Source organism: Microcebus murinus, chromosome 26 (genome assembly GCF_040939455.1).
Source record: "Microcebus murinus isolate Inina chromosome 26, M.murinus_Inina_mat1.0, whole genome shotgun sequence".
Lineage (NCBI taxonomy): Eukaryota > Metazoa > Chordata > Mammalia > Primates > Cheirogaleidae > Microcebus > Microcebus murinus.
This window is the reverse complement of record NC_134129.1, coordinates 4415230-4428695: the sequence shown is the minus strand read 5'-3', so window position 1 is coordinate 4428695 and position 13466 is coordinate 4415230. Positions and strand designations below refer to the sequence as shown.

Genomic DNA, 13466 nt, shown 5'->3' with positions numbered 1-13466 from the left:
ATGGGATCTGCTTAATTTGAATTGTGATAAATGCAAAACAATCCACTGGCAATTTAAAAATTCATCTTTATTTGGAGGAACAGAGTGAAACATGTCTGTATATATTCATAATACACATACATATTAATATAAAAACATATACACATATATGTATATACTGATACTTTGTGTTTTTCTTTCCAATGCAGATATGAGTATCACTGGGCAGATGGAACAAACATAAAGAAGCCTATTAAGTGCTCTGCACCAAAGTATATTGATTACCTGATGACTTGGGTTCAGGACCAGTTGGATGATGAGACATTATTTCCATCAAAAATTGGTATAATTATTTTATGTAATTCCGGTTCATCTTGATTAATCTTATATGTTTCTAGAATTGTTCTCCTTCTTCCTGCACTATCTAGTTGGAGAGTTCTTTAGGGCTATGTTAATGTGTGTATGTTATGCAGTTCACAAGAAGAGGCACAAAAGTTTTTTAACTAAGGGGAAAAATAAGCAAGCTATCCTGTGTGAATTGAGGTTAGTCTCCCCAGTAGCTGAGACTATATGCCCACACCACTAAATCTGGCTAACTTTAAATTTTTTTGTAGAGAGGTCTCACTATATTGTCCAGGCTGAGCTTGAACTCCTGACTTCAAGTGATCCTCCTGCCTTAGCCTCCCAAAGTGCTGGGATTATGGGAATGAGCCACTGTGCCCAGCCAACGTTGATACTTTAGAATAGTACACATGATTTTCTAGAATGTCCTTTCAATTTGATTTGTCTTATGTTCCTTGTGACCTACAATATTTTAAAATGAACAGTAGGCAATGTGATGACACTAAACCTAGTAATACTAGTATTTGGATATGGGATTTTGTATATTTTTGTAAAATAAATTACATTGTATATTTAAGTTATATATCGTGATATTATCAGATACATATAGTAAAATGTTTATTATGGTGAAACAAATTAATATATCTATCATTGTGTAGTTGCCCATTCTCCCCAAACCCCCATAACAAGAGCAGCTAATTGACTCACATGGCAAAAGTCTTGAATGGAAGACACAATTCTTAACTGTAGTCCTCATGTTGTACATTAGATCTTTAGACTTGTTCATCCTGTATACCTGCTACTTTGTATCCTTTGTCCTGTATCTCGCCCTGCCTTTGGTAACCACTGTTGTATTCTCTATCTCTATGTATTTGACTTTTTTTTTTTTTTTAAAGATTCCACTTGTAAGTGAGGTCCTGCAATAGTTTTCTTTTTTTGTCTGGCTTATTTCACTTAGCATAATGTCCTTCAGGTCCATCCACGTTGTGGTAAATGACATGGTCTCTTCCTTTTTTAAAGCTGAATAATATTCCATTGTATGCATGTATGTGTGTAAGAAATACTACAGTTTCTTTATCCATTCATTTGTTGATGGACACCTAGGTTGTTTCCATATCTTGGCTATTGTGAATAGTGCTGCAGTGAATATGGGAGTGCAGATATCTTTACAATGTGGTGATTTCATTTCCTTTGGATGTATACCCAGAAGAGGGATTCCTGGGTCATATGGTAATTCCATTTTTAATTTTTTTAAGGAACTTCCATACTGTTTTTCATAATGGCTACACCAATGTATTTTCCCACCAGTGGTGTACAAGAGTTCCCTTTTCTCCACAGTGATTTTGTATTTTTTTAGTTTTATATTTGTTTAATGCTGTATCAGTGCTTTAATTCACAAACAGTGAGCCTAATTGAGCAGAGAATGTAGCTAATTTCAGGACAAATGTAGACCTGAAGCAGTAATAATTTCCATAGAAAAAAATAATAAAATGTATCATAAGCATTTGAAGTAAAACTGAACATGGTTAATGCATTATTTGTGTTAAGCACAAATTTGTATTGAGACTTAATGTTAAGAAATCCGACTATCTGAGTGAGTGTTTGGCTCCACTACAATCTTAGGTGTTTGTTTCATTTTTGGTGATATGATAGAGTTATAACAGGCTATAATGAAGATTTTATTTCATAAAAGCTTTGAAGTTTATTTTCATTCATGATATGTTGAGAACTTTTGAAAGGCATGATGGGTGTATAACATAGTAATTTGTAAATACTACTACTTCTTTTCAGCCTTGTCTTGGTTATTTATGTTGCCGTTTGCTGACAAACTTGCATTGCCTTGTTCTTGTCTCTTGTTAATAAGGGGGGGGGCTATCTCTTTACCAGGTGTCCCGTTTCCGAAGAATTTCATGTCTGTGGCAAAAACTATACTCAAACGCCTCTTTAGGGTTTATGCCCACATTTATCATCAGCATTTTGACCCTGTGATCCAGCTTCAGGAGGAAGCACATCTCAATACATCCTTCAAGCACTTTATTTTTTTTGTCCAGGTGAGTTGGATTAGGAGGCCTTTCAGGCTTAGTGTAAGCATTTATCTTCAGAGTTCTCAGGTGAACTGCAGCCACACTGTCAGGATGGAGTTTGAAATATCTCTGTAGTCTTCATCCTCTTCTACACTCTCCATGATGATAAGCCCTGACCTTTTGATTCTGAAATTGACTAGTCTTCAAGTTGGTGGCATGCAAGGATAAAATGGATTTGAGAGGTCTGGCTTTGGATTTGCTTCAGTTAACAGGCCATACTTAGGGGCTGGATAAGGAACCTGAGTAATTTGGTAGATCTATAAATAAACTTGGTCACTTGAACATTTTAGTACTTCTCCCACTCTCCTTCACCCTCCACTGTGATCTACCCTGGATCTTCATTAGCAGACTCTGGTCTAGAAATGGGCTTTGAATATCACATCCTTTTACCCCCCTTCTTTTAAAAAAATTTTAATTATTATGGGTATATCATAGTTATGTGTCTTTATAAGGTACACATTGTGTTTTGATATAGACATACAATGTGAATTAATCAAATCAAGGTAATTGGGGTGTCCATCACCTCAGACATTTAACATTTCTTTGTGTTAGGAACATTCCAGTTCTACTCTTTTGGTTATTTTAAAGTGTTCCCTAACTTACTGTTGATTGCAGTCACTTTGTTGTGCTATCAAATATTTTTCATTCTAACTATATTTTTGCACCCATTAACCAACCCCACTTTATCCACCCCTCCCTGCCACCCTTCACAGGCTCTGGTAACCATCATTCTACTCTCTGTCTCCATGAGATGAATTGTTTTTACTGTTTAGCTCCTACATATGAGTGAGAACATGCAAGATTTGTCTTTCTGTGTTTGGTTTATTTCACTTAACATGTTCTCCAGTTCCATCCATGTTGTTTTAAATGGAAGAATTCATTCTTTTGTGGCTATATAATATTCCACTGTGTATATGTACCACAATTTATTTTTTCCCCTTTTAAAAACCATATTCTAAATAATTTTTAAGTTAGGGACTGTCCATAATGTCAGAGGGGAAAAAATTACAAAGAGTGATCCATTTCAGAGATCCATTAGTCTTTGTGCTGAACTCCTAGTTGACCTCCCCTTTGCTTAGTCCTCCAAGAACTGGCCTTAAAAATGTAGACTAATAGCAGTGAGAGTATTCTCACCCTGCTATAATAATTTGAGAAGTAACAGGCAAAAGGGAAAAAGAGATGGAAATGGATGAGCTTAACCAGCTTGCTTTTTATTTTTTTGGTGGAGTTTGAGATGGGGAGATGGTGGTCAGGACAAACCCAAGGCTTGAATATATATCCACAGGCATATATTTATAAATGCCTTCTCCACTAAAGAAAAATGTGTTCATTTTCCCTCTATACACATTCCTCACACTGAAGGCACATATTTTATGTCTCAATTTCATTTATAAAAACACATTTTAGGAGCTTGTAACTTGACGGAACTGTTGCTCTGAATAATTACATTACTATGCTATTCCACCTCAAGACCTATAGGAACTAAAAGAATGTTATCCTAAAATCTGCATCTTTGTTTTGGCTTAGGCAGAACATGGTTGCTAAAGTTCATGTTTTCCTGGGATAGGAGAGTATATTTTCCCTCCAAAAGGGTTATTTTTACTTTACTCTGTGATCTTAGAGTACATCATTTCCCAACTCCTAGCAAAAAGTAGGGGATCAGTGCATACCACATCTCATTCTATTTACATCTCAGAACACTATGAGCTTCTTAAACGTAGGGCCGTTAGTTATATACTATCACCCTTTGAGTAGGAGAGGCATCTGCTGTGGACTCCACAATTTGGAGAATCCTCTGGCCCTTAGGAAACTACAGCCCTCTTCACAAGAGTGAGGAATCCACAGGCCAAGAACATGTATCTATCTAGATCCCTTCTGGTGCATGCTTGGGTATCCAAGACCCCAGAATTCCCTGCCCACATGGTTCCAAGTGCATTTCCAGGGTCTCCATGGATCTTTTCCTGGGGTCTTTTCTTTTGAGAGCAGGTCATAATGTCTCTCATTATGTTACACCTCTAGGCCTGAGGGGTAGTCAGATGGCTGCTGTTTTTGAAGATGTGGACATCACCCATGCATGCCAGTGAAGGAGTCCATACTCCTGCGTGAGACCTTTTGAGGTGCAGGATGGATTGGGTCGGAAGAGCAGGGAGGTTTGCTGAGGGCCAGGGACCTGGGGCTGGCTGTCCTCCTGTCACTACTTGCAAGTGCAGAATCCTGAGGAGTCTTGAGAATTCTAAATTTGAATCTGCTCTCCTGGTCACTATGAAGGTATATTTGTCAGGGTAGGAGGATAGAACATGTTTTATTTAACAACATATTAGCTTACTGTAAAATTTAATAATTTAGTCACATCCATTTATGTTCTTCACCCAGATCCTACAAATCTTAGGGGTGGACCTCCTATTAAATGCCCCCTGGTGCTTTTCCCAGTACTTATTGTAGTGCTTGGTGCATAATGGATGCTAAAATACCAATTAAATTGGGAGTTGAGAATGCCTCACCATGGCAGAGGATCAGAAGTGTTGATGGCCTCTCTTAGCCTTATAATAATATTCAGAAGTGAACTTAGAATGACAGAGGTGGAACTTCTAAAGAATCACAAATGAAATCTAAGCTTTCTCATTTGTTCTTTACAGGATTTTAATTTAACATTTGTGGATGACACCTTATTCATGTTATTGTTGTGTCATATTGAATGATAGCCTCCACATATATTAGTTTATAACCAGGCTTTTACTCTTCTTATAATGTTCAAGTTTGCCTGAGATGCTAATTTTGTTGGATTCCTACTTGGTTGACTATATTTAAATGGTGCCCAGGTTATTCCTTTCAACAAGAAATAGCAGCTCCCATTTATTGTTACTTTGTGCCAGGCATTACACGAAGTGGTTAACATCCAGTATTACAGTTAGTCCCCACAATAATTTTATGACGTAGAGGGATTTATCCTAATATGACAGATGTAACAACATAACATCAGGAGTAGCTAAGTGATTTGCCCAAGACTCAGAGATGGCGAGTACAAAAAAAATCAAATATACTTTTGTTTACTTCAAAAGCTAATTTCCAACAAATGTTAATGATAATCTGCTTTGGAGTGAGATGCAAATAATGTTTTTGCTCTGCCTTTATCATGCATAGGAATTCAACCTCATTGATAGAAGAGAACTTGCACCACTCCAAGAACTGATTGAAAAACTCACCTCAAAGGACAGATAAAAGGATACAGAGCTGTGCAAATTGTTCCTCAAATGAAGCAGTGTGGAGTGCATTTGGGTTTTTATTGTATTTTGTTTTTATCTGGATTGTTTTTGTCTTAGGTTTGGGGGGCTTGTTTGGGTTTCTTTTTCTTTATTCTGAATACATGAAACCATATTCTGTTGTCAGAGAAAGCCAAGAACCATTCTCTCTATACATTGATTGGGGTAAATTTTGTCCTAGTGGCATATGGTATTTTTTTTAACTGGTTTTGGTTACTTGAGGAGTTTTTAAATAATATTGTGTGCTGAAAGAAAATGCTTATTGATTGAACTGCTGATGAATGAAGTTCTTTGTTGTGTAAAATTGTGGCCCATTTTGAAGTCCCAAAAAGACTTATGTTTTTAAGTGCCTTGGCAGGCTCACTTCTGAGGTGCAAAAGCACAGATATAGAACTGAACAGGGCTTGAAACCGTATTAGGATTACTATCCAGGGCACTTACTGGTGCATGTTGTAAAATATCTATGACAAAAGCCATAGTTTACCTAAATTGGTGATCTCCAGCTTTTACTATTTGGAAGAAACATAATTTGTAAAGGTATGCATGTAGAACATAAAAAATTAATCTTTCTTAATTATTTTTTATATTGACAGGAATATATTCTGTTCAACAAATGCTTTAAGTTCTACAAGCAGGTCTTTTTCCATCTCTTGATATCTGTGATATTGAAATTTGAGGATGTTGAAATGTAATAGCCTATTGCATTTTGGCTTCTTTCTACATGTTAACTGCACTGTAGGTGTAAAAATTCAGGTTATATATAGGATTGCCATCTTCAGAGGTGATGCTTAACTGTGAGGTTTCTTAGCAATTGCCAAATGAGCCATAAGTCTGCAGAATCCCTTTCTACTTTGAAGAGGAGGGGATAGGAGTGTGTGTTTGGGTTGGGGGGAGGTGTTAGTTTATATGGGGAGTTAGGGAAGGAATTAAGTATGGAAAGTCAAGTTCTAGAAAGTTCTGTCTTAAAACCCTTGAATAGAATGGCATGAAGATTTTAGTCAATTACTTACAAAGTCTTAGAGACTTTTTAGGAATCAGCTTCCATGAGAAGTTAAAAATAAATTAATAATTTTAAGTATAGACATTAAACATAGAATATAAGGACTGTTTGGGGAAATTGATCACTTTTAACATTTCCATTCAGTGAATGGAGCTGGTGTTTAGATATCATTTTAAAATGATACCGTACCTTCTTTACTTATTGTAGGTCCAATTTGAAGCATTCTGACTTCTGATTATTCCACTGTGAAAGAAAATATTTTTCTTTATAGTGATATCAAACAATGAAAATGCTAATTAAGTAGTTACTAACTTTTAAATTTTATTTGCCATGACTTTCTAGTGAATTATTACCATAAGTAACAAGTTCAGAAACTAGGTTTTTAGAATAAATACTAATCTTTTTCACTTCAGTTGTATTCTTTATTTTTAGTTCTGATTTTGTCATTTCTGGTAAATTTGCTTTCTTTGGTTAGAATTAAATCCCTTTCCTTCAGTGGAAACATAGACCTATTTTCCTTGCAGAATAGAAATGCTTGCTCTGAAATTTGTATAGATTAAAAACACTTAATAGAAAAGAAGAATCTAAAATGAAATCAATTTGCTTTTGTCATTAACAAGTAGAATAGTGATATAATTTAATGCCATTACAATTATGACCACTAGGAACTGCCTTTTTCTCCATTTCATTTCTAGCAATTATTCACCAATTACCAACAATAGAGGTAACAGGAGAGCCTGGCAGAGGCATATGTATTGGACATTTATTGGTAAAGCTATGTATAAACTATAGCAAGAGCTAGTTGATTTCCTTAAATCTTTTAGTATCCAGGTAGATAATATCAACCACTGTGGGTTGATTCAGAAATAAAATTGGTGTCAAGTAATTGAGTCTTACCTATATAGGAAAATGAAGCACACGATTACTCAAATAGTCTTCCATACTGCATTTGACTTCATATCAATCTGGTAACAAAGGGGTTGCAATAGCCAAGTGTAAAGAGAATAGTGAAAAATTGTTCTTGTTCTTTTAGGGCTTATACAGTAGTACACTGTAAAAAATGGATAAATGTTTCTATAAATTAATGTTTATTAGTAGGCCCTACTTTCCCATTGTTTTCATTGTGCCAGAATCTCAGGTGCCTGCTTCTGAGTATTTCTTTAATCAGAGTGATTGGAAAATAAGGAGATATGTATATGTGTGTATGATAACAAAGTATAGACGTTAACTGGGGGAGAGGTCTGGCGTTGTACCTCCTGTTACATGGCTACAAGTAAGGAAATAACAGAGAATCTGAGAAAGAACTGATTTAATAAAGAGGTGATATGATTTGATTGGTTCCCATGAGAGTTAGTAAGATGCCTTTTTAAAAATAAGAATACAAACATGGTTTTGCAGCAGAGTTTGCTTATAAATGTGTATTGTATTCTTTTTGGATTTTTTTATTTAATTTGTAAATAACCGAGATAATTATTTTCCCCTCAGAAGTTCGTTTTCTCGTCCTTTGTTAAAAGCATCCCATATAATATAAAGTACTAACATAAAGTTATTGTCATTCATAATGCTTTGGTTAAATGTTAATATGAAGCAAGTTTTTGGAATTATTTTAAATGATGGAGAAAAAGTGGTGGTAGAGCAAAATTAATAACAGAGTGAAAATCTTTTAGTTAGCAGTAGATGGTGCTACTAGCTTTCATTTGCTGACTTGATTATTCCCTTTCCCGTAAAAAAACATGGCTTTTAGACTACACTAAACTAAAGCATGTGTTAGTTAGCTGGTAGAGACTTTGCAGGTCAATTTACTTTAAATTGAAAGATTTTAGATTGCTATCTCTTTCTACTTTCCCTCTGTTATTCATTTATAAATTCTCAATGGTCAGCATAAAATGTATTAGGTTGAAGATATGTTTAGTGTGTAATATATCTAAAACTGAGTTACTGCCCAGCTTATCAGGTTGGATAAAACACTACATTCTCTTATCAGGAACTAGCGATGTGTATATTTATATTTTACATATATAATCACCAGACTCCATTTTATGTGTTAGCATTTTCCTTGTTTATGGGAAAACAGCAAAATAACATTTTCTTTATATTTTTGTCTACACCCTCTCTGAGAGAGGTTTTGATTACCACTGAAATGGTAGACTATATGAGACACAGATATTAAGTTGTAGAATTTTCTTTTAAAATGAATATGTCATACCTTAACATCCAAATGAGTTATCTTGAGAGTGATTCACTTGGGAGCACTACTTATTCCAGCTATGCTGGAAAAGTGTGATGTTTTTGGAACTCTTTTAGAGATGCCAGGAGAATCAGTTTGTGACTATGCAAGAAAATGAGTTTCATCATTTTAGTTCCATCAAAAACATTTTTGGCAGCTTAATATGGCCTATCTTAATCACCAAACCAAGTGTAATCATTTGGCTGTTGTCTCAGAACTAAACCACTAGGAAAGTTCAAAAGAATGTTGCATAGGCTTAAAACATTCTCTTCTGTGAGAATGGTAGCATCATTGAATAAAGGAATAGTTTCTAATGTCACTATTTTGAAGTGGACAGTATCATTGGATGTGTAGATTTTGCTTTAAAAAAAAATCAGCTTAATTACTTTCCAGTTAAATACATTAATAAATTAAAAAAAAAAACCAAGGTCTTTCTCTAGAACTTGTTTTCTATTTTGTTCCTTTTCCTGAAAACGTTTCAATTTTATCTTGACTACTATATTTTGATTGAATGGATATTGTGGAAAAATGGATTCAATTATTTAAGATACAAGTAATTTAAGGAAACCACAGCCTTTACCTCTATCTTTTTTTTTTTTTTTTAAAGAAAAAAATGTTTTCACTCAGATGAACAATTTGACTTTGATTAACGACTGGGGATTAGTATACAGGGAAATTGGAATAAGTTTTATATATTATGCTGAGTTTTAAGCCTACATATCAGAAAATATTTAGAATTATATAACCATTTCGTATATCATCCATAACTTTAAATTTTAAATGTCTTTTGAAAAGATGTGGGACCAAAAGCATATTTATAATTTGAAAATATGACTGCATACCAATAAGAAAACTTATCTTATTTTGAAACTTATATGGAATAGGAGAGAATATACCAATTCTTAGAAACATAGATCTATACTTCAAGGACCACTCGATAAGATAAATACCAGAGTTTTGTGATAATGTTAAGATTTACCATAGGAATTACTGTTGTTCAACTATCAGCTTAATTGTGTGAAGTGATCAATGTTTAGAGGTAAAGGTATGTCAAAATTTAATAGAAAGGTTTAATTTGAAGATGTAACAAAAATTCTGATGGCAGATTATTTGAATTTTTAAGGCTTTCCTAATAAACTAATCACAAAGAATTCATTTTGAAGTTATAAAACTATGTTTTACGTCTGTCACTCATAATTGAACTATTCACATTTTTGACAAAAGAGAAAATACAAATTAAAATGTTGGGTACTCTCAGTTTAGTAATGTAAGTTTCTTTTTATTCATATAGAACTATGTAATAGAAAACTTTGGATTGTAAGTCTCAAAGATAGATAGTAAAATCATTGGCTTTTCCCAGCTGTATGTTTTCCCACCCTCCCATCCCCCAAGTGGGTGCTTGTGTGAGTTCACACATACACACACACACACACATACACACACACGTGTTTAAAAACAAAGCAGTTAGGTTGATTTTGCAGGTCTTTATTGTTAAGAGATTCTGAAGTACTTACTGTTAATACATAGGTTTCAGTTTGTTTTGGTTGACAGCTTTCTTTAAATTATGTCACTAAAGCTGAGATTATTAATGATAGAAAGTTAAAATTTTTATTAATATTTAATTTATCCTTCATATATTATTAATATTAAATTCTTATAGGTGGACATTTCTTAGAAGTTTTGCACAGTTTTTATTTTTTTTTTGTTTCTGAAATAATTGTGCAGGTTGTAAAATAGGAGTGTATTTTGATTTTAAGAACACTTTTCTCTCCTTAAATTATTCTGCAGAAATGACTATTTTTAGGGAAAATAGTTTTTTACAGCCACTAAATTGTATTTGTTATTTTTGTACTTGCGTAACCAGGGTGGTGAAGCCACTAATCTTGTAGAGAACACTTACTTTTGTTCTAGTTGCACTTTTCCTATGCATTTATTACTTAAAATTACCACTAGGAACAGTGTCATGAAATCTGGGGTAAGAGAGAATACCGTATACATGAGAACACTTAAAAGGTTGTATTGAAATCATTTCTGAAGACAAAAGCAGAGGAATGCTGCTATTGCCAAGTAACGGCAGCATAAGGGCAGCATTTACACTGCAAGTATTGAAGAGAATGCGTAAGAACAGGGGTCCTAGTCTCAGAGATACCGTTTCTCACCATATTAAACCAGCTAGAAGGGGGAAAACTGTCTTCTAAGATATGAAATTCAACATGGGCGCTATATTATAACCTCTATGCCAAGATAATGCAAATTGTAGTTCTTGATCAAAGTTTAATTGCTTCATCATTTTTACTTTAAAAGGGGATGCTGAATGTCAGAAAATCTGTAATATGTTTTATTTGGAAGATGTAAATAATGTATACATACTTGTATGTGATGGGATGGGAAATATTTAAATTATAGGTGTTTTTTTTTAAGGAAGAAACTGAATGAATGTTTATAAGGAAGGACAAAAATTAATAAATAGTTATGTTTGGCCATTAACCCTGACTTTGCATTACTTTTTATTTTTGCCAAAGGTAGTCCCAAACTAAACACATTCCAAGGGAAATATTGATGGGATATGGAATATGTTGAACATTTGAAATTTGTTAGGCATTATTTTCTGTAATGCTCACAACCATCCTGGAAGTCAGTATCAGTATCTTACACACTAGAAAATTAAAGCTTAGAAACTGTATATGGTATTAAGTAGGGTTTAAAAACCCAAATATTCCTGAATTTGAAGCCAATTTTTTTTCTTTAATATATACTACTACAGTGAGAATAGTCAGCAAAATAATGAATTAATCATTTGTTGGCCTTTCCATTCAGCTATTATTTAATATTGTCTTCATTATAAATCATTGAGGAATATTAATAAACAATATTAGAGAATTATTTACCCTAATGCCTGAGTTGCAAAAGGAAATGTGTATTTTAAAACTATTCTCAGAGTATCATTATTTAGAAGTATTTATGTTAGAGGCATTTGTTTTTGGACCCTCTGGTTGAGAATATTTAATGGTAGTAGCCACAGTCTCAAAGTCATTAATGGTATTTGAGGAAGAGACTAGGAGTTAAAATGCTTGTCCATGCTGATGGGGACTGTGTCTGCATGCTTTAAAAATACCTTGTTACTTTGCAAATACAGTATAAAGCATCTACTATATGTAAAGAAATATGCACACATTAAGTATATTTTGGTACTTAGGTTCATTTACTACCTCCATTGTACTGAATGTAAACTGTTAATTCCTCATATAATATCTGGAATGATGCAACAACATAAAGGTTCTAAGTATTCCTTTAAGGTTTAAACAACCATGGTTAATAGAAGTTTTACTAAAAGATTGCATATGCTCCTGCTTTAAACGGCATAATGGATACAGTGTCACATTTTCTGCTGACCTCAGTTCACCTTTACAAGCAGGCAGCAAAACTTAGCTTTCTTTGCTAATCTATATACATCTGATGGCTTCTATGTATGTTATTTTGTCTTCACATTGCAGATTTGCTTGAAGCACCTGACTCCCCACTCTCACATTTAGGATGCTGCCTGTTTTCTAGGCAGCAATGAAGGTTGCAATGGGAAATGTATAACCCAATTTAAGTTGATACATTTTACAGAAGTAGTTGGGTTGGTGTAGACAAATGCATGGGCTGGTAACCACTACTGCCTTTGTTCTCATTTTCTGAGTTGGTTTAGCATTTTCTTAATAAACCTGTATGTTAGCAATCAGGACCCTGTCCCATTCTTTAGATACAGCAGAAAAAGAATTCCCAAATTGTGAAAGAATAGTAAAATTTCTGGCAAGGAAGGGTTAAAGTGGTAGCACACTCATGACTGACTGAGTGACCAGTACCCTATCTCTTAAGTGCAGTTTCTGAAAAGCTCAGAAAACAGTATTTTTTTGAATTCCGTGCAAACTTAACCTGACCTGAGGTTAACAGTCTTTATCCCACTTAATGTTAAAACTCTCGTTTCACTGCTAAATATTAGTGCATTTGATTTAACACCTCTGGGAGAGTGGTAGTGGTTACTTGATATATATATAGTAGATGCACTGTATTTCTTTTCTAAAGTTTTGAATTCTGAAATTTTGAGTTTCTTTTCTAAAGTCTTTTCAAAAAAAAATTTTTTTTTTTTTTTTTTGAGACAGAGTCTCGCTTTGTTGCCCAGGTTAGAGTGAGTGCCATGGTGTCAGCCTAGCTCACAGCAACCTCAAACTCCTGGGCTCAAGCGATCCTTCTGCCTCGGCCTCCGGAGTAGCTGGGACTACAGGCATGCACCACCATGCCCAGCTAATTTTTTGTATATATATTTTTAGTTGGCCAATTAATTTCTTTCTATTTATAGTAGAGACAGGGTCTCGCTCTTGCTCAGGCTGGTTTCGAACTAGTGACCTGGAGCAATCTGCCCCCTTCGGCCTCCCAGAGAGCTAGAATTACAGGCTTGAGTCACCATGCCTGGCCTTTTCAAAAAATTTTGAATTCTGAAACATCTGGCTGCAAGGGTTTCAGATAAGGGATTGTGGGCCAAAATCAGGAAGGTGTTTTCAAAAGTGCTTTTTCTCTGGTGTCTTCCTCTT

General features: G+C 34.4%; 1 protein-coding gene across 1 annotated transcript in view; it reads left to right on the top strand.

The window, feature by feature from the left end:
- The window catches only part of MOB1B (MOB kinase activator 1B), a 52190-nt gene extending 40000 nt beyond the window's left edge, over positions 1–12190 (top strand). Inside the window, exons 4-6 of the mRNA XM_012785927.3 lie at positions 189–322; positions 2209–2372; positions 5547–12190. Of these exons, the coding sequence (XP_012641381.1) occupies positions 189–322; positions 2209–2372; positions 5547–5624 (376 nt within the window). The 3' untranslated portion in view covers positions 5625–12190. The remainder of the gene's footprint in view (positions 1–188; positions 323–2208; positions 2373–5546) is intronic.
- The last annotated feature ends 1276 nt before the right edge of the window (positions 12191–13466 follow it).